Genomic DNA, 21,893 nt, shown 5'->3' on the forward strand with positions numbered 1-21,893 from the left:
TCGTTTGAAACTACTTTTAGTCAGGGGAGCATCATGGTTTCTCCATAGAGCCCAGTCGTACTTTTTTTTTAGCGCAGCAGCTTGCGCAGGTAGGGGGCAACTTACTCACGTGACTCAGTTGGTATTGCTGATTGGCTCGAACACTGTTACGTTTGTATACAGCAAACAGGTCTATAGTGCCCCCATCCGGCCGGTTGAGGTCATTATTTCTTGGGCAGCACTTGCACACAATCTCCAATCAATGGGCCGAATTTCCCGTCTCTACCATTTACCATCTCACGGGAATTGGCGCAAACATTTCTCTAATTTCTTTCAAGTTTAATAATAAACCAGCACAAAAACAAGAGGGTTTCAATAATGATACTACGATGACTACAATCACAGCTATATATTATAACAACAATAATAATTTTGATATATTATTATCTTTAAAAATAACAACATGGCGGGCGGCTACGTGGCGCAGTGGGCAAGGCGCTCGCAACGAATGCTGGAGACTAGGCTCGAACAGGATGCCTCCTGTTCGAGCCCCGCTCTCCACATTGCTTTCAGTTTAGCTGGTCGTCCACAGTAATACACATTGGCCATATTACGGGGAGGGAAACTGAAGGGTGGGGATCGGGCGTTGTGGACAGCGACTCCTACGGGTCGGTTGGTGCGCCTGCGCAGTAGAATCAAGAAGCGACGGGGGCGGGGTCCCTAGTCCAAGCCCAGACCCCCGGCGCTGAAAGATCGAGCCGCGCAGGTGAAAAGATGGGACGGCTGTTACCTCGAGTATCGGAGGGGACTCGTGCTATGTATGACTTAGTCCACATTGCAGCCGGCTTGTGGGAGGCAAGAAACAGCGTTCAAAGACAGGGGAGGGTTGAATTGGACGATATGAAAATTGGGATGGGAGAAAAATAGAAAAATGGGAGAAAAAGTGAAAAAAAAAAAAAATAACAACATGGCTTATCACTTATACAAGTGGTACCCTTGTGTATTGTGTGGCTTGTGATTGGCCTACCGGAGCAGGTGACCCCGGCGTCCTCATGGTGGCCACAGTTGTGCATTTCCCAGCCCAGGCTGTAGCATTTGGACAGCTGCGGCTCGTTGCCATGGCAATTGACGTTGTCCAGTAGGATCCGTCCCGTTCCGTAGCCGAAAAAGGCATTGGTGTGAGCCGCGACGAAGTGGCCGCAGCCGATCTGCTGGCACACCACCTCCGCGTCGCTGTCGCCCCAGTCGTCGTCACACACGGTCCCCCAGCTCCCCTGGTAGAAGACCTCCACTCGGCCCTGGCAGAAGTCCTGTCCGCTCGCTAGACGGATGGTGCCGTCTCCTACACAAACCAAAGCAAATCAAAATTATATAACCTAATCAAATCAATCAAATGTATTTGTAAGGCCCCGGCAACACACGTTAATGTCCCCATGGGCCGGACACGTCTTCTTTAAACGAGTCAAGAAGAAACAATCACAATAAATCAAGAACAAAACAAAAACACCATGAAATCCAAAATAAAATGTAAAATAAATAAATGAATGCAACACTCCCAGACATACTCCACGCGAAGGTAAGGAAAAACTCACTAAAAACCTAGCAATAGGAAAAAAGCACCTCAGGCAATGTGGAGGGGAGACACCTTAGAAGGGCCGTTCAAGGGGGGATCTCTCTTCTTAGATGTCGGTGATAGTAGTGTTGCTATAAAACAGGCGAAACAGTTGGTAAGCATGTACGTATACGTGTAATGAAACACAAATTAAACTCTCTCAAATTAACCCATTAAACTCTCTTTGAAGGTAGAATCTGTAATACCATCAAACAGCGACCTCTAGGCAAAAGAGCCCCGCTTTGATTAAATGTTTTTGGTGTTGGTTTCTGATGTGTGGGTTGGAGTTGAATGAGAATAGGGGATTGGTATTGTATAGAATATATATACTATATTATAGCTGTATAGTAACTCATTCTACTTGAATTTCTTCAACCCTCTCTTGTCAGAACCTGATGTGTGGCCAGCAATAGCAAACCCTCCCTTATACCCATTCAACTCCAACCCACACATAAATCTTTTTTTAAATAAAAGGTGTATTACATATTCTCCCTTTAAATGTCTCTTTAAGTAGATTTCAAAGTGAGAACATTTTCCCCCTCCCCTCTATACCAGATAGGTCCACGCCTGTTCTCTATACAGATTCTATGGCTATAGCATTATGTAAGGACAGACATACAGTACATACTGAAGGATATCATTGGTTTTCAGTATGGTTGTCATAATCAAAGCGAGAGCGTACTTCACCCCTCCTCCTTCTCCCCTCACATTCACCACGCACTCCTCTTCATCCTCTCTTCCATCCACCACGCACTCCTCTTCATCCTCCCTTCCATCCACCACGGAAGCCTCACGCCCTTATGGTCAGCAGCACCCCTTCACCTCCCGTCACTCAACCCAGCTGCACCTCATCCCCTGATGCACACGCTGTCAGGCACCTCACTCCTCACCGTTGTATCCCATCCCCTGTTGATGAAGACCCTATCACCCGACGCTGACCAGAAGTCGTTGTGGTGTTAGTATCATTACCTAGGTACGACGCCTCAGTCCGAAGACCTGCTAGGCATCCCCGTGTGATTATTCCCTGTTCTAACTTTCCTCTCTTGTGCCGAGAACCTCCGTGCCAGCGTGTCCCTGTCTGGACCCCCTGGAGCTTACCAAGGAGTTCCTGCTCTCTCTCTCAACACGGACCTGTGTCTCCCGTCCGCAGTAGCACTGGAGTGCACCTGCTCCCTTTACCCCCCATTCATATCTGTTGTACATTTCTGGATGTAATTCTTGCCTACTTGGGAATACCATTAAAACAACCTGAATCGCTCCATTCTCCTCTCCTGTGTTCAGCGATTGGGCTCTGCTTAAAACCCATTCTCACAGAACACCACGACCAATGATGTCAGAACCAGCTGCACTCGAGATCGAAGATGAGGAGGACACACGTCCATCACGTAAAAGGAAGTTTCAGAGGCAGTCCGTGAGTATTACCGACGACCAGACTGCTCGGGTAGACCAACTCGCTCACTCGTTGGATGAAATCATTGTTACCGCTCTCACACACGGCTCTGCGGAGCGAGACAGACTATATGGCCGTTTCGAGGCATACGTCGCGGCTCAGCAAGCCCCGCCGGACTCCCTACCCACTGCTGCGATTCCCCTGCACAAAGAGCCCCACGTCCCCGCGCCGGAGCGTTATGACGGGAGCGTCTCCAAATGTCGAGCCTTTATCTTTCAGTGTTCGCTAGTTTTCGGGCAACAATCACATACTTTCCAAAGCGAGAGGTCTAAAGTCGCTTACCTGTTGGCCCTGCTCACGGGTGCTGCGCTGGAATGGGCAACCGCTCTCCACTTCAATAATTCTCCCCTCTGCGAGTCATATTCTGCATATATTGACGACATGCGCAAAGTCTTCGACCACCCTCTGGGTGGTTCGGATAGAGCCGCCGGCTTATTCACGATCCGCCAAGGAAGTCGCAGTGTGAGCGAATACGCTATCGATTTTCATATCCTGGCAGCCGGCTCCGACTGGGGTGACACGCCACTGCGAGGGGCTTTCCTGCCAAGGCCTGAGCGACGTTTTGAAAGATGAACTTGCGTCTAAAGAAAAGCCGGATTCCCTAGATGAGCTAATCCATTTAGCCAGGGAACTGGACATGCGCCTCCGCGAACGCCGCCGAGAGAAGGCTAGCGCCGCTCGCCCACCTGTGCCCAGCTCAACTCGCTCTCCCCGTGCCGAAAGTAGTTCCCCCGAGCCCATGAACTTAGATCGCTCGCGCCTTCCCCCCAACGAACGCCATCACAGGCTCGCTACGGGGGCATGTTTATACTGCGGCCAACTCGGTCACTCCGTTGCTTCATGTTCGATTCGCCCCAAACGACGGGGCTCGGCAGTGACGCTGAGCGTCTGTTCGAGCCTTGATATTGCTCCCAGCTCCGGTCCGAACATGCAATTCAGTGCCACGCTGTATCTCAATGGTCAATCACTCCCGCTGTCCGCCCTGGTAGACTCAGGTGCCGACGAGAACCTCATCGACGCTGGGGTTGTTTCCCACTACCACATCGCTACTGATGCTCTGCCAATACCCCGTGACGCTCGCGGGTTAAAGGGGAAGCTGCTCACGCAAATAACTTTTAGCCCCTGCAAGGTGCCACCATCTTCACGAAGCTGGACCTCAGGAATGCCTATCACCTTGTCCGCATCCGGGAAGGAGACGAATGGAAGACAGCCTTTAAGACCCCGCTCGGCCACTTCGAGTACAAGGTAATGCCCTTTGGGCTGACCAATGCCCCTGCTCTCTTTCAGGCCCTCGTCAATGACGTTCTCCGCGATGTACTCAACCGCTCCGTTTTTGTTTATTTGGATGACATTCAGATTTTTTCCCGGTCCATGGAGGAGCACGTCCAGCACGTCCGCCGGGTCCTCCAGCGTCTTCTGGAGAACAAGCTGTTCGTCAAGGCGGAGAAGTGTGAGTTCCATGTCTCCTCCATCGGCTTCCTCGGCTACATCATTGAGGGCGGCAAGATCCGGGCGGACCCCGAGAAGATTAAAGCGGTGTCCGACTGGCCCCGTCCCACCAATGTCAAGCAGCTCCAACGCTTCCTGGGGTTTGCCAACTTCTACCAGCGCTTCATCAGGGACTACAGCCGGGTCGCTGCACCCCTCACCCAACTCACCTCACCTTACGTGCCCTTCGTCTGGTCTGACAGAGTGGACTCCGCCTTTGCCGAGCTGCGCTGGCGCTTCACCACCGCACCCATCCTCGTCCAGCCGGATGTGTCCCGCCAGTTCGTGGTGGAGGTGGATGCCTCCTGTACCGGAGTGGGGGCGGTCCTTTCCCAACGCTCCGTCCTCGACCAGAAACTGCACCCCTGCGCCTTCTTCTCGCGCCGCCTGACCCCAAACGAGGTCAACTATGACATCGGAAACCTGGAGCTCCTGGCAGTCAAACTAGCCCTGGAGGAATGGAGGCACTGGCTGGAAGGCTCAGAGGTCCCCTTCCTGGTTTGGATGGACCACAAGAACCTCGCCTACGTCCAGACGGCCAAGCGCCTGAACTCCCGCCAGGCCCGCTGGGCACTGTTCTTCGCCAGGTTTAACTTCACCCTTACCTACAGGCCTGGCTCCAAGGCCTGGCTCCAGTTTGTCCCCGAAGAGGGTCTTGCACACCCCGACACCATTCTCTCCTCCTCCTGCTTGGTGGCCGCCGCAACCTGGGAGATCCAGTCCATCGTCAGGGAGGCTCAGCGTGCCCAGCCGGACCCAGGTAACGGTCCACCTAACCGGCTTTTTGTCCCCGACCTTGTCCGCTCCCAGGTGCTCCAGTGGGTTCACGCTTCCCGGTTCGCCTGCCACCCTGGGATCGACCATACCCTGTCCCTGCTGAAACGGCACTTCTGGTGGGTCTCCATGAGAGAGGACACCCGCACCATCGTCCTGGCATGCACCGTCTGTGCTCGTGCAAAGGCCTCCCATCGACCGCCCGCCGGGCTCCTTCGTCCGCTCCCTGTTCCTGGTCGGCCCTGGTCGCACGTCGCCCTGGACTTCGTCACCGGCCTTCCTCCCTCACACGGTAACACAGCCATCCTCACTATTGTTGACCGTTTCTCGAAGGCTGTGCACTTTGTTGCTCTCCCCAAACTCCCCTCTGCTGCAGAGACCGCGGATCTGATGGTGCTCCACGTCTTTCGCCTCCACGGGATCCCGGTGGACATCGTCTCCGACAGGGGCCCTCAATTCATCTCCCAGGTCTGGAGGGCCTTCTGTCGGGCCCTGGGGGCCACGGTCAGTCTCTCCTCCGGGTACCACCCACAGACCAACGGCCAGTCGGAGCGGGCCAACCAGGACCTGGGATCCGCCCTCCGCTGCGTGACAGCCCGGGACCCCTCCGGCTGGAGCACCTTCCTGCCGTGGGTCGAATACGCCCACAATTCCCTGTCTTCAGTGGCCACAGGTCAGTCCCCCTTTGAATCCTCTTTGGGCTACCAACCCCCGCTGTTCCCTGCCCAGGAGGAGGAGATTGCTGTTCCATCGGTACAGGACCACCTTCGCCGCTGCAGGAGGATTTGGGAGGACACAAGGGCCGCGCTTCTCCGCTCCACGGACCAGAACCGTCGCTTCGCCGACCGCCACCGGACCCCGGCTCCCGACTATCAACCAGGTCAGATGGTATGGCTCTCGTCTCGGGACCTGCCGCTCAAGTCTGTTTCTCGTAAACTAACCCCCCGTTTCGTTGGTCCCTACAAAATCCTGTCTCTCATCAACCCCTCTGTCGTCAGACTCCAGCTCCCCTCCCATATGCGGATTCACCCCTCCTTCCATGTCTCCCAGCTGAAGCCGGTGGTCTCCAGTCCCCTGTCTCCCCCAGCTCCGGAGCCTCCTTCTCCGCTGGTCATCGACGACCACCCGGCCTACATAGTCCAGGAGTTGCTGGACGTGCGGCGCCGCGGCTACCAGTACCTGGTCGACTGGGAGGGCTACGGCCCCGAGGAGCGTAGCTGGATCTCCCACCAGATGATCCTGGACCCAGACCTCGTCCGGGATTTCCATCGGGCCAACCCTGACAAGCCTGGGCCGCCAGGAGGCGCCCGTAGAGGGGGGGGCCTGTCATAATCACAGCGAGAGCGTACTTCACCCCTCCTCCTTCTCCCCTCACATTCACCACGCACTCCTCTTCATCCTCCCTTCCATCCACCGCGCACTCCTCTTCATCCTCCCTTCCATCCACCACGGAAGCCTCACGCCCTTATATGGTCAGCAGCACCCCTTCACCTCCCGTCACTCAACCCAGCTGCACCTCATCCCCTGATTCACACGCTGTCAGGCACCTCACTCCTCACAGCTGTATCCCATCCCCTGATGATGAAGACCCTACTTCAACCGGACGACGCTGACCAGAAGTCATCGTGGTGTTAGTATCATTACCTAGGTACGACGCCTCAGTCCGAAGACCTGCTAGGCATCCCCGTGTGATTATTCCCTGTTCCAACTTTCCTCTCTTGTGCCCAGGACCTCCGTGCCAGCGTGTCCCTGTCTGGACCCCCTGGAGCTTACCAAGGAGTTCCTGCTCCCTCTCTCAACACGGACCCGTGTCTCCCGTCCGCAGTAGCACTGGAGTGCACCTGCTCCCTTTACCCCCCATTCATATCTGTTCTACATTTCTGGATGTAATTCTTGCCTACTTGGGAATACCATTAAAACAACCTGAAACGCTCCATTCTCCTCTCCTGTGTTCAGCGATTGGGCTCTGCTTAAAACCCATTCTCACAGTTATAATATAACAACATATAGATATTAGTTTAACAGGCCCTGGGTGTGGGTGTGTGTGTGTTATTGAAACTGGGAAACACATTTGTGTGTATATACAGGCTATATAATGCATTATTATCAGGCGTTTTAGGTCTAAACGGGTTATAACATGCGGTACGTACGTAGGTAAAACCCTTTTGATTACGGTAAAGGGGGGTTTAGCCTCTCTCCGACATCAGCATTAGACTGAGGGACACACTGAAAGTGTTCTGTGTAGAAGCAAGCGTTTGAGATAGTGGTCGCCATGGCAATGATAGGAGCCGGCGGCCGAGGTCATCCGCAGAGGCGCTTTAACGTCAACATTCAGAAGAGATGGCACAGTCTGCCCATGACTTGGGAGTTATGGGGCCAGGGCAGAGTGCTAGTGAGGCGAGAGCGAGAGTAGGAGAGAGAGCCGCTGCCTAGGTAATGAAAGTGAGATAAAGAATCTGTCAGTAGACAGTGGTAGAAAGCGAGCAGGACAGAAGAGCGTTGGATAGCGAGCGAGACAGACCGACACCAGGGCCCTCATTCATCAACGTGGCGTAGAAAATGTTCTATTTCCACACGTAAGCACAGAATGTAGAATCAGTGCACGCACAGAAGAAACGGGATTCACCACACGTGCGTACGCAGGTTCTACGCACACCCAGGGCCGGACTGGCCATCGGGAGCACCGGGAGTTCTCCCGGTGGCCTGACCTGGACAGATTAAAAAAAAAATATATATATATATAATTACATTTTTTTTTTTTTTTTTTTTTTTTTATTATTATTATTATTATAATATTTTTTGCCCACAGTCAGGCCACTGAACTTAGACGCCATTGTTTCTAGTTGCGGCGGTGCGATAGTTAGATAATAGGTGGGTGGGGTGGGGGGAACAACCAGGATTTCACTGTCTGCGACAGAGTTGGAGTAGTGTCTGACTCTCCCCCTCTCGCGGAGCATTCTCACACGCACACAAATGGAGCCGTGCTGTGATTGGTGAATGTGATTGGTGGAGGCGGGACCAGGCCATACAACTGATTGACAGCGGAGACGGCGAATGGAATGGCAGAGATGGCACTCTCACGAGATAAAGCTGGGAACGAGGTTACACTGAGCCAGGTAGTGAAGTGGGGACTCGGGAGAGAGATAGAGCGAAAGTAACATTGATGTCAAGATGGACAGTGGAAGAAAGAGAAAGGGTGGATCAGAGAGGGAGAAAGCAAACAAAAGAAAGGCCCTTGCATCAGGAGATGCTGCTAAATCCGGGAACATTTATCAAATGTTTTCTTGCACCAAGCCCAAAGTCAAGGGACCAGCAGGTTAGTCAGTGAGAAAAATAAACACGTGGATGTTAGCTTGATTGATTGATTGATTGATTGAAAAGTGTATTAACAGATTGCAGAATGGGTACAGACAGTACACAGTACAGTACAGCTCAATACATACAATTGTTTATTTGTTTATTGTTATTCGCACTTACAAATATACATTCTGGAATAAAATAAGTAAAAAGAAGAACAGTTAAAATGTGCAGGAAAGGTCAAAAAACCCAAGGGCTTATAAGCGACCTCCCCTCTTAAACCTATATAGGATAACTACACAAAAACAATCCCTCCCGTCCCCCCCGTCCCCACATTATGCACAAACACATGTGCATATCCCTCTCTCATACACACAGATACATACAATACAGCATTATATATTATATTATAATGTTGGGTAAAAGATTTTAAAATACTTTACACAAATACACATGGATACTATAGACTACAATTGTTAAGGGGATGCAGACCAGAGAAAGACTTTCGTCTTGTTTACATCAGGGTCCCCCATTTTCAATTCATCATAACATATAAGACATACATGACATACAGATAGACAGTACTGCTACATCTATACATTTATGACATATCAGATTTGCAAATACAGTACTGTTTGTGATACAAAAGTGTCCAGAAAAAGAGTGTATATACATTTGACGTAGAAACTGTACATTGGAGGAGGTTGGGTGGGTGGGGTGGGGTTGGGTGGCTGGGTGGGGGCTGTACATTGGAGGTGGGGGGGGGGGGTTGGGTAGGGGGGACACACACATTGTACACTGTACATTGGAATACTGACAAAGCCATACTTGGTAATTTACTGTACAACTAGGTTAGGACATTTGTAGGGGCCAGTTTCGAATTGCAGTCTCCCGTAGGTGTTTTTTGAGAGTGTTTTTGAAAGTGGGTAGTGATTCACATTCCTTTACTCTTTTCTGAAAAGAGTTATTATTATTAAGAGTATATATTATTATTTGGTGGATTATATTAATATGTACTGTTGGTCTGTGGTAATTCCATGTACGAATAAATAAATAAATTATGATGATGATGAATATGGTATTGTGCTCTTGCTCTGTTTGAATAGGTGGAGAGAGTGGTTAACTGTATTATAATAGTAAATAGACAAATATGTTGTGCTCTTGCTTTTTTCTTTTTGAAGGTGGAGAGAGTAGCATTGCTAGTGCCACAACAGTTTTATTTGAGGTTCATAACAGTACATTGTACTAAGCAATTGTTGGCTCATTAGTTTGTGATTCACATGCACTAAAATTCACCAGAATGCAGGAAATTAAGTATTTGTAAAAAAAAAAATCCTGGTGGGGGACCCCCAGACCCCCCGCTTAAAAAGTGGCCTGACTGGGGCTATATTTCGCGCTATATCTCCCGGTATGAATTATTTCCCCAGTCCGGCCCTGCGCACACCTGTCATGATGAATATGACTTTGATCCTACGTTTGAGCTTGTGCACTGTTTTAAGTATTTGCATACCAGAACCGCCCCGATTAACCATATACGGTAATGGAATACCCCCATGAAATGTGGAAAAATGGACTAAGCCGAGGGAAGCGTGTTATGAGACAGGCTGACAGATGTGTACACTTACGGTGATGTCGGATATGATATCTATTAACCATTGCTGCCTGGGCAGCGCAAACACTAATAAAGACCGTGCTGGAATATGACTGCCTTTTCCCGTGTTGTTTGATTAATACCCAGGGATTAAAGTTCTCCTCAATTTTATTCCAAATCGCGATGGATCTTCCGTCAATTTTCCACCTGCTGCATATGATTTCTAGAGGCATACTACAATCTATTTTGATGTCAGTATTGGGTAGCCTATATAAACAATAATACGAGAGCATATACAAGAACAATGAATCTCACTGCATGTATGATGTAGCCTGCCTTTCAATACATGAACTTGAATTCCATCATGTTTGTGTGCGGGACTCACAAGGCTGTTGTCACAATGGGTGGTACCGGTACAGTAATAACAGTCTACACAATATCACGATGGACCATGCCATAGCCTATGTTCTATTATGACATGATCTGTGAGACAAATGTTCTCGAATGTTTGATTAAGATATCATACTCTGACAGCATGCCTATGATCAACAAAACGCGAACTTGAATCCCATCATCATATTTACATAGTCTGTCCACTATCTGGTGTCATTGCAATGCGTTTTTTATTCTTTCTTATACAGTAAAAAGGGGGAAGAACACTATATCGTGGGTGTTCATATGACTTGTATTCTGCTTACAGCTTCGAAATTCCACTTGTTTCGTTTAACGTAAAGCCTTTTAAATATAATCAAAACGTTCCCGTGTTTCTGCGGTCTGTGCACAAAATAATAACGAGTTGAGCTACTCGGAGCGCAGTCAGACTCAGTACACCCCGTATATTCCGATAACGCTATATAAACCATGCTGCATTCATTCTGAGAGAAAGATCTATTATTCCAAATGCTATTTATAGGGTTTTGACCATAATTACACTACTGTTGCTATTTTACAATGAACTATAATGAATTACGGTTCATACAGAACATGCCAGTGTTGAAACTAATGCACAGAAGCTCATTTCCTTGTTGTAATAATATATTCTACCACTGGGCGTCAGCTAAGTGTGCTCCGAGCTGTGCGTACACATAAGCACGGAGTCAAGTTCAAGTTGAAATTTATGAATCCCACTCTTTGCTTAGAAATGGTCGTACGCACAGGTTAAGCACATATCTGTGCGTAAGACACGTTGATGAATGAGGGCCCAGGCATCTTCCTCCTCTCAATGGGGGGGGACCACGAGGTAGAGAGATAGCTAGCAGCTAACAGAACAGGCTTCGGCTAACAGATAGGCCGCAGACCCACCGACAAGATCGACGGAGAATCTATTAATCTAGTTTCTGACACCATCAAAGACTATTCATTTTGTACGAGATGCTATGTTTATGAAAATAAACATCCTGCTGATAAAGAGAGACCACGTTTCCAGTACATTATTTTGCATCAACGGGGTGAAACAGTGTTACCGCCAGTAAGATTGCCATCAACAAACAACAAACACAACGCAGAGACTTCACGGAAGGAGATAACAATCAACGAGGACAGACATACAGATACTGTAGCTCTCATAACTGATATACTATCTGGTCAAGAGGAAGGGTGTGACCCTATACAGTGGATAGGTATAGAAAAAGCGATGACAGGTACGTTCTAGGTGGGAGAGTAAACAGCAGCTACTGTTGCACTAACTGCAGCTGATGTCATCTCATTGGTTTGCACTGAGCAGAAAACACGATTAAAATAGACAATAGAGCTTCTCGTGTTTCTACCAGCGACAATGGCCCTCCCCATCTTAAGGAAAACATGGATATATGCGTCCTCCATTCACAGTGGGATTCCTGGCAAGTATTTGTAGGACCAGGCAGACACTGTATGTCAGATTTCAAACCATTTTGGGCTCCAGCAGGGTATCGTATGACCCACTTGGGATTAAAAAGCAAAAACTAAAATGATGCCGCAACAAAAGCCGACCCAGCAAACAATAAAAGTATCCTGGAATCTTAGAGGCCTTCAGAGGGGAACTGTACTCCATGCAGAGAGTCGTACAGACATTTTACACCGGGGACACACAGGACCCGAAGCAACGCCAAACGTCATTTTCCGTGCGAGCAGTAGCCTGGTTTGTTCTGCTCCTCGAGGCTGAACCTGAAAAGCCTTTAATGTCCAGGTTTCAGAGGATTATGTCCCCTGGCTTTTGAGTGAAAATAATTTTATTTTTATTTTGCATCAACTGATTATTCAGTTTTTAACTCAATTTAGTATGGACATTTTATTGCCTTTTCGTTGTTATTGAAGTGCATTTAACACAATCTAAATTGAGTTCTCGGGAGGTGTGTAATGAGTCCTATAATTTGGATTCTTGCCATTTTCTTCCCTTTCCCTCGTCATTCTTGAGATACGTTTCATTCTACGGCATCTCAGGTCAGGTTAGACCAGGCACATTTAGATTTAGAAATGTATAACCCCCTTGAGATAAAGGGGGTCCTTAACACACAGAAAATACAGGACAACACACACACACACACACACTAGTGATGCACGATATAATCTGCCGCCGATATAATATCGGCCGATATGGCAGTTTTTTTACACATCGGCATCGGTCCGATATCAAGATAAAAAGATTTTTCATCTTTTTTTTTCTTTTTTCATGTTTTGGCCTTAAATAGTTTCAAAATATCTGTCATTTCTGAAAATAAACATTTAGGAAAATAGCTCTTTATTTGATTATCATAAAAAAGTGTTTTCTATACAGAGATATCGACATCGGTAAATATCGGTATCGGCCAGAACAGCAATATTAATATCGGTTATCGGTATCGGCCACAATTTTCACATCGGTGCATCACTAACACACACGCACGCGCACACACACACACACACACACACACACACACACACACACACACACACACACACACACACACACACACACACACACACACACACACACACACACACACACACACACACACCTCATTTATTCAAACACTGGTTACATCACACACCATCTGGACCAGCACCACTGAGCTTACATCACACACCATCTGGACCAGCACCACTGAGCTTACATCACACACCATCTGGACCAGCACCACTGAGCTTACATCACAAATAGGTATGTCCGATATTATCGGCCGATATTGGCATGTATGGGTATCGGTTTTCAAATTATATATATATTTTTTTACATTTATTTAACCTTTATTTACCCAGGCAAGCAAGTAAGAACAAATTCTTATTTTATGTATTGTCAAAAGTATGCATAATGTTGTGTTAATTCCACAACAAGAGATATGTAATGTTAATTACCTGAAATTATTCCGTTTTTTGGGGGGGGGGGAAATATATCGGTATCGGTTGATATCGGTATCGGAAATTAAGAGTTGGACAATATCGGTATATCGGATATCGGTAAAAAAGCCAATATCGAACATCCCTAATCACAAACCACCTGGACCAGCATCACTGCCTGAGCTTACATCACACACCACCTGGACCAGCATCACTGCCTGAGCTTACATCACACACCACCTGGACCAGCATCACTGCCTGAGCTTACATCACACACCACCTGGACCAGCATCACTGCCTGAGCTTACATCACACACCACCTGGACCAGCATCACTGCCTGAGCTTACATCACACCTGGACCAGCATCACTGCCTGAGCTTACATCACACACCACCTGGACCAGCATCACTGCCTGAGCTTACATCACACATGCTGAACATCAACTGGCCGTTTTCTTCTAAAGGAGGAGGGGCTACTGTACACATTTAGAGTTATTCAATAAAAATATCAGGATCAATCTGAAGATTTTACTTTGACTTTTTACAATTACAGAGGTATTATTAATAATGTAATTATTAACTATAATATTATTAGTAGTAGGGCCTTTCGTGGATTTATTGGTTAATACTGTTGATTCTGTTCCAAAACAGTTGAGGGTTATTCAAATCATTGGCTAGTCTTTATAATAATTCCATTTAGCATTTCTTGTTTTGGTTGTACATAAAAATAGGGAAACAATGGGTCTCATTCCCGAACGAAGTTACGACAAAAAATTTCGTCTTAGCCAGATTTCGGCCCATTTAAGACATATTAGGGCTGGGAGTGGGAGTCCCCAAATTTTCCTGAGATCAGATTTGATCGTGGCTGAGAGCAGATTTAAGAGTGCTGAGGAGCACACTTAAATCTGCTCTCAGCCACGATCAAATCTCATGATTGATTGACTAATTTAAAATGTCATTATAACTTGACAGACTGTGTTCTCATAGTGATTCCTTCACGTCAACGCTACAGGCCTCCTTGGAATTAATTACTTAATCAAAATTAAAATAAATATGACAATATTTGTATGATAAGAAATTACGCATTTGATGTCGGAAAAATAAATAATATGGATTCATCTGATCACAGGGCAGCTGCTTAACCATATCTGAACCAGCTATTTTGGACAAATGTATAATTACTTTAATTACTCAGATATTCAAACACAATTATGCAATTATTGTGAAGATCTAGACAAGAAGCACAACTCTCTCATGTACAACAAGATCCAACAACTAACAAGGAAGAGGAAAAAAAAAACCAAGGTGTCAGAGACAAAGAAGGAAAACTGCCCCTTGACGAGAAGGAAATAATCAATAGATGGGCAGAGTATGTGGAAACACTATACAAAGACCAGAACAGAACATCAGACACAGGAATTAGTCTAGAAGAGATAGAAAAAGTCCAGATCACGAAAAAAGAAGTTGAAGAGGCTGTGAAGTCACTGGCCACGGACAGATCGCCCGGCGAGGATGAGATCCCTGCTGAACTGATTAAGAACTCTGGTGACAGATGCATCGAGCTCCTTGTGAAACTGGTAAACAACATCTATAACTCAGGAAATATTCCAAATGATTTCCTAAAATCAATGTTCATTCTGATCCCAAAGACCGGAAGAGCCACAGAATGCAACAATTACAGGACTATCAGTTTGATATCTCATGCATCAAAAGTACTCCTGAAAATCATCAAGAACAGAATAGAACCCATAATTGAACATCAGCCAAATGGGTTTTCGCAAAGGAAAAGGAACAAGAGATGCAATCTGCCAACTCAGAATCATTGGTGAAAAATCGATTTCACGAAGGCCTTCGACAGAGTTGAACATACAACATTGATGAGAACAATGGAAGAATTCAAAATACCAGTTTCTGACCGAAGAATAATTGCCAACTTATACTGGAGGCAGAAGGCTAATGTTAGAATAGGAAAGGAGAAATCAAGAGACTTCCCGTGGAGAAGGGTGTAAGACAAGGATGCATCTTGTCCCCTGTACTCTTTAATATGTACAGTGAATCACTGATGAAAAAAGGTCTGAGAAGAGGGAAAGGAGTAAAACTTGGCGAAGAGAACATCACCAATATAAGATACGCGGATGACACTGCTATAGTCTGTAACTGTCAAGAAGATCTACAGGACATGATGAATAAGCTGAATGTCGAATGCAAAAACTATGGAATGTCGCTAAACACAAAGAAAACTAAAGTAATGATCATTGAAAAAACACCAGGAACTGTTTGTAAAAAACTTGAACAAGTGAAGGAGTACATGTACCTTGGAAGCTGGATCAGTGAAGGTGGAAGAGCTAACATGGACATTAAGAGAAGAACCGGAATTGCAAAGGGCGCATTCTGGAACCATAAAGAATTATTGAGAAGAAACATAAGTTGGAAAACGAAGACCAGGATTTTGGAAACGTATGTTATGTCAGTCTTTTCATACGGAGCAGAAGCATGGACGCTGAATGAAGAGGCAAAGAGGATGATAGACTCTTTTGAAATGTGGACGCTGAGGAAGATGCTGAAGATAACATGGCAGGATAAGATCAAGAATGAGGAGGTACTGAGAAGAGCGGATATGCAAGGAGGACAGCTGCTGGAGAGGTTGAAAAAGAGAAAGATGGAGTTGTGCGGGCATGTTCTGAGAGGATCCAGCGGGGAGATGTTCAAGAAGGTGGTGATGGGGAAGGTGGATGGAAAGAGAGGAAGTGGAAGACCAAGAAAAGGCTGGGTAGACGACGTCTGTGATTGGAGCGGAGTGAGAGGCAGAGTCACAGAGTTGGAGAGAAGAAGTGGGGACAGAATGGGTTGGAGAGTGATAGGCAACCTTTGGAACGAAGAAGCCACCTAATGATGATGATGATTGAAAATAATAATAATTGAATGCCTTCTGTGGAATTTGTATTTCTTATTTGTTACACATCTGTTTTAATGATTAATTATATACATTTGAAAGAATGCAGGTCAACATGCAATGTATCCCATTGATTGGTATACAATGGGACAGACCTTTGTTTGATTGATTGATTGATTGATTGAAAACTTTATTAACAGATTGCAGAATGGGTACAGTACAGTACAGCTCAATTACATAAGGGGATGCAGACCAGAGAAAGAATTTCGTCTTGTTTACATCAGGGTCCCCCATTTTCAATTCATCATAACATATATGACACACACGACACAGATAGACAGTACTGCTACATCTATACATTTATGACATACCAGATTTGCAAATACAGTACTGTTTGTGATACAAAAAGAGTCCAGAAAAGAGAGTACATTTGACGTAGAAACTGTTGGAGGAGGTTGGGTAGGAGGGGTGGGTGGGGGATAGACTTACACTGTACAAGCAAAACTGTACATTGGAATATTGACGAAACCATACTTGGTCATTTACTGTACATTGGAGGGGGTTGATATAGCTATAAACATGCATTCCTTCGAACATATCATTAATCAATTAAACTTATATTGAAATACACTATATAGCCTATACACCAACACTGAAATGACAGTGGATAAATAAATAAGAACTAAAGCTAATCGGTGGAAATAGACTGCATTAACATTCCATAACAAGTCTTGTGTGCGCCTACGAATGAACAGTAGCCTATAGGCTTAATTATGGAATAATTAGCCATACTGCGTTCATTCATTACGCCCGCCGTAGGCTATATATATTATATTTCATTCATTCATTCATATACAGTACTGCACGCGCGCGTGTGTGTGTGTGTGTGCGCGTGCTGCGGCAGGTGTACCACAAGCTGTATATGATGCCAATACATTAATCTAATCTAGTTTTGATGGCACGCAAGCATGATTACGAAACCTAGCCACATTTCTCGGAGACGCTCTCTGATTGGCACTGACTGACACTAGGTTTCGTAATCACGCGGCTCGCAAGACTCGCAAAGCACTTCCGCCATTCCATTTGCACACAGCTGCGTCACTAGTTGCCTTATAAGGAGCTCTGGAGGCGTTGTTTTGTATGCAAATGACCTGAACGGGAACGCGTTTTCGAGTTTAAGATAGAATGCCATTCTCCAAGCAGATATCAGATCATATAATTTGTGCGACCTTTTCAGCCACTTAAGACATATTACCAGCACATTCAGGACTTGTCATTGATTATGTCTCAGTGGTTCCAAGATAAGTCTTCCAGAATATATCTTTGAAACATTTTCGGGAGGGAGCTCCAGTAGCTCACCACGTACCGCGAGTGCTATTTCAGCGCCGTGGACAACCGCGCTCGCGCGGATCTGGGGCTGAGCGCGTTCGAATCCCGGACGGCAGCCGTGCCTTTCCCAGAGTGTCTTTCCCCCCCATCTGAACCCTTTCAGCCTGCTTCTGTCGGTCGAACTTGACCAAGTATGAATGCGAAGAAAAAAGCGATAAACGCTAAAAGAACCAGGTGACTGGTCAAAGTTTTAGAAACATTTTCGGGAATGAGACCCAATGTCCAGGCACGCACTCCAGGTTTTTCCAAATTTATTGGCAGCCTGTAATCATGACGTTTCGGTGTGAACACACCTTCTTCAGAATGGCTTGCATGAAGCATGAAGGGTAAGTGTCAGTGACCCTAGTATATACAAGACAAACAGGAAGTGCCAACATACTGTAGGAAGTGACAACACATTCCCACAAGAGATCTACAAAAAAGTACAAAATACCACTTACAAGCACAACCTTTTCAGAATATGTAAATCAAAAAGAAGCGTGTAAATAAAAAAGAAACATGTAAATCACAAAGGGATATATCTATATATATTTATATATATATTATACAGAGTAGGCCTACATCTTAAACTCATGACCCATATAAGCCATCTTTCAATTATAAATATAAAGAATGATAAATGAAAATAAATAATAAACAATTGAATGAAATGAAATAATCAAATGAAACAGGTCAAAACATTTTCCTCATTGAGGCCTCTAGGCTCTAAACAATCCAGATAATGAATATAAAAGCATTCCCTTTGTAGCAAGAGCCTGTCTCTGTCGCTGCCTCTTGGTGGTCTCAAGACCTGCTCTATACCCATGTATTTTAAGCCAGAAATATCATGTCCTAACTTATTAAAGTGCCTTGCAACTGAAGACTTCTCGTCATTTCTTCTTATAGAACATTTGTGCTCAGAAATTCGATTTTTAAAACGACTTCTTGTTTTTCCAACATAGTAAAGGTTGCAAGGACATTTAAGCAAGTAAACCACAAAATCAGAATTACAGGTGATCCGGCCTCTAACAGCGATACTCCTACCTGTACTTGGTTGTAAATAAAATGTCTCTTTAATCATGCCATGACATTGGGTATAAGACAAACATGGAAAATTGCCATTTGGAATATTAGCCATAAAATGGGTAAATTTTTTGGGAAAATCTGTTTTAACTAACTGGTCCCTTAGGTTAGGTTGCCGTTTGTAGAAGTATTTGGGTGGTTCCTGGAACACACCTCCGATCTGACTCTGACTTTAAAATGTACCAGTATTTGTTCACAATATCACGCATATCTCTAGAAATAGGGCTGAAGGTGGACACCAATGCTACTGAGTTGCTTTTTACTTTGTCTTTATGTGTAAAAAGGGATTGTCTGTTTATCTGTTTAGTTTTATTAAGAGAATTCTCAATAAGGGCCTCACTATATCCTCTAGATCTAAAGTTCTGACAAAGCTCCTTGGCTTGTGTATCAAAAATGTCATCTGTATTACAGATACGTTTATATCTCAAAATCTGACTAAATGGAAGGCTCCTCTTGAGCTCTGGTGGGTGATAACTGCTATAATGGAGAAACGAATTTCGATCAGTCTCTTTTTTGAAAACTTCGGTATGGATAATATTGTCTCTCTTTTTCACTAATACATCGAGGAATGCTATGGAATGTGAATCATAATTCATAGTAAACTTAATAGTCTCTCTCTGAGAGTTGAGAAACAAGTGGAACTCTTCCAGAGCCTCTTTAGTGCCTGACCATACAAAAAATAAATCATCAATATACCTCCAATAGGCTTTAATGTGTCCAACATATGGATTATTATTGAAAATACATTCAGACTCAAACTTCGACATAAAACAGTTGGCCATATTAACCGCTACCGGGCTGCCCATATCTAGGCCTCTTTTCTGTAAATAATATTGATCCTGAAAACAAAAATTATTCTTATTAAGGACTTCCTGAGTCAATGATATTAATGCCTCAGTAGAGGGATGTAGCTCTATTCTCTGATCCAAATAATATCTACATGCACTTAACCCATCAATATGTGGGATGCTAGGATATAAACTAGAAACATCCATAGTACACAAAATATCTGTAGCTTCTATACTGCACTCATACAGCTTACTTAGAAAGTCGGTAGTGTCCTTTAAGGCGAGACACTACAGGTGAATAGGGTAAAAAAAATTAACTAATAGATATCACAATGAAACTTCCCCAGTTGATTACTTATATTAGGACAATACTTTTTTGTATTACAAGTTTTCTGAAATTGTATGTTTAAATATGCAAATGAGGCATGATCTACTTAAATATGCAATAATTTGCATATAATTCCAGGACAGAAATCTGAACATTGGATAAAGCCATTTTCAAAATTATAGTTTCATTTTGTTGACATATTAGAGCCAAAGGTTATTACAGAGGGGATTTTGGATATCTCTTTTTATCACTCCATAAATCAGAAAATACTCCATTCAGTCAATTTTTATGGTAAAATTCCATATTTCACCATGTTTTTAGGAATAAAATGTGATATAAATCAGGGTATGAATGCGATATCAACAAACCCTTCTGTAAATACCTTCAGAACATAGATATGAATAGAACTGGAAGGTTTGGTGTATGTGAGTGTTACTGAAGTGGATATTTCTGGCTCAGAGTATGAGGAAAAACTCTTAAAACTCATTTTTGGGAAAACGCCTTCAACGTTCTGTATTGTAAAATGCCACACTTTTTTTTTTAAACAGATATTTACAAACACAATACCTAATCAAACCATTAGTAATAGACAACCTAAACACATGCCTGATAACTGAATAATAATAATAATAATAATAATAATAATAATAATAATGATGTTATTGAACTGAACAGAACTACACACAGGCTACAAACAGTGTAGTACAGTGTAGTACCCCCTAATAGGCAAACAATATTTGAATAGATATCACTATGAAACTTTCCCAGTTTGTTATGTACATATAAACTAAGAAAAAATATATTGCAAGTTTTCAGAATGTTATGTTTATATATGCAAATATATAAAAATATAAAATTTTCAAAATAAGAGTATCGATATGAACTACACGCCAGCTGGCGGGCAGACTATTATTTTTAGCCGCCAGACGGTAAATCTACACGCATTTGGCGAATGGCGTGTAGATATTTTGTTCCCTGGGTGTGAGTCAACAAATTTTGAGGTTCTGTAAGTGACCCGATACCAGCCACAATAGGTCGACCAGGTGGGTTATGAAGATCCTTGTGAATTTTGGGCAAAGTGTAAATAATAGGTCTTACTGGGTTATCATTCACCATGAACTTTAATTCCTTCTCAGAAATATCACCCTCCTTAAGAAGGCGCTTTAGAACGTCTTTGATCTCAAAAGAGAACCGAACAGTTGGATCTGTGCTTAAAGGAATATACACATCTGTGTCTGCTAATTGTCTATTTATTTCAGCAACATAGGAACTCTTATTCTGCACCACTAAGGCAGAGCCTTTATCGGCCTTCCTGTACACCAGATTATCTAACTGCATCAATTCCTTAACTGCTAGTCTCTCTGACTCAAGCAGATTAGGGAATAATCTAGTTTCATTACTTTTCTCACATAGAAGCATAACTTCATCCTCAACTAGTCTACAAAATGTGTCTGTGGAGTGAACGTGCTACAAGGCTTGAACAGTGTTTTAAATGGTCTATCAGCCATGTCCAATGAACTGACTTCTGGCAGCACTGTGCTTCCAGGAGTAGAATAAACAATATTTTTGTCGACATCTCTAGAATAAAAAGCTTTAAGCTTAATGTTCCTAAAAAACTTAAACAATTCAACCTTTGTAGTGAAACCGCCCACCTTACGAGATTTACACGCTTCTTTTTTATTTACATATTCTGAAAAGGTTGTGCTTGTAAGTGGTATTTTGTACTTTTTTGTAGAACTCTTGTGGGAATGTGTTGTCATTTCCTATGTTGTCACTTCCTGTTTGTCTTGTATATACTAGGGTCACTTACCCTTCATGCTTCATGCAAGCCATTCTGAAGAAGGTGTGTTCACACCGAAACGTCATGATTACAGGCTGCCAATAAATTTGGAAAAACCTGGAGTGCGTGCCTGGACATTGTTTCCCTATTTTTATGTATGATATTAGAGGT

At 44.6% G+C, this 21,893-nt stretch overlaps 1 protein-coding gene across 1 annotated transcript in view; it reads right to left on the bottom strand.

Moving 5' to 3' along the window:
• The window catches only part of LOC311233362 (scavenger receptor cysteine-rich domain-containing group B protein), a gene marked incomplete at both ends in the record, with an annotated part of 61,267 nt that overhangs the window by 21,624 nt on the left and 17,750 nt on the right, over positions 1-21,893 (bottom strand). Inside the window, one exon of the mRNA XM_084320338.1 lies at positions 1,007-1,321. Coding sequence (XP_084176464.1) covers positions 1,007-1,321 — 315 coding nt within the window. The remainder of the gene's footprint in view (positions 1-1,006; positions 1,322-21,893) is intronic.

Source organism: Notolepis coatsorum, assembly GCF_963971535.1.
Source record: "Notolepis coatsorum genome assembly, chromosome: 8".
NCBI lineage: Eukaryota > Metazoa > Chordata > Actinopteri > Aulopiformes > Paralepididae > Notolepis > Notolepis coatsorum.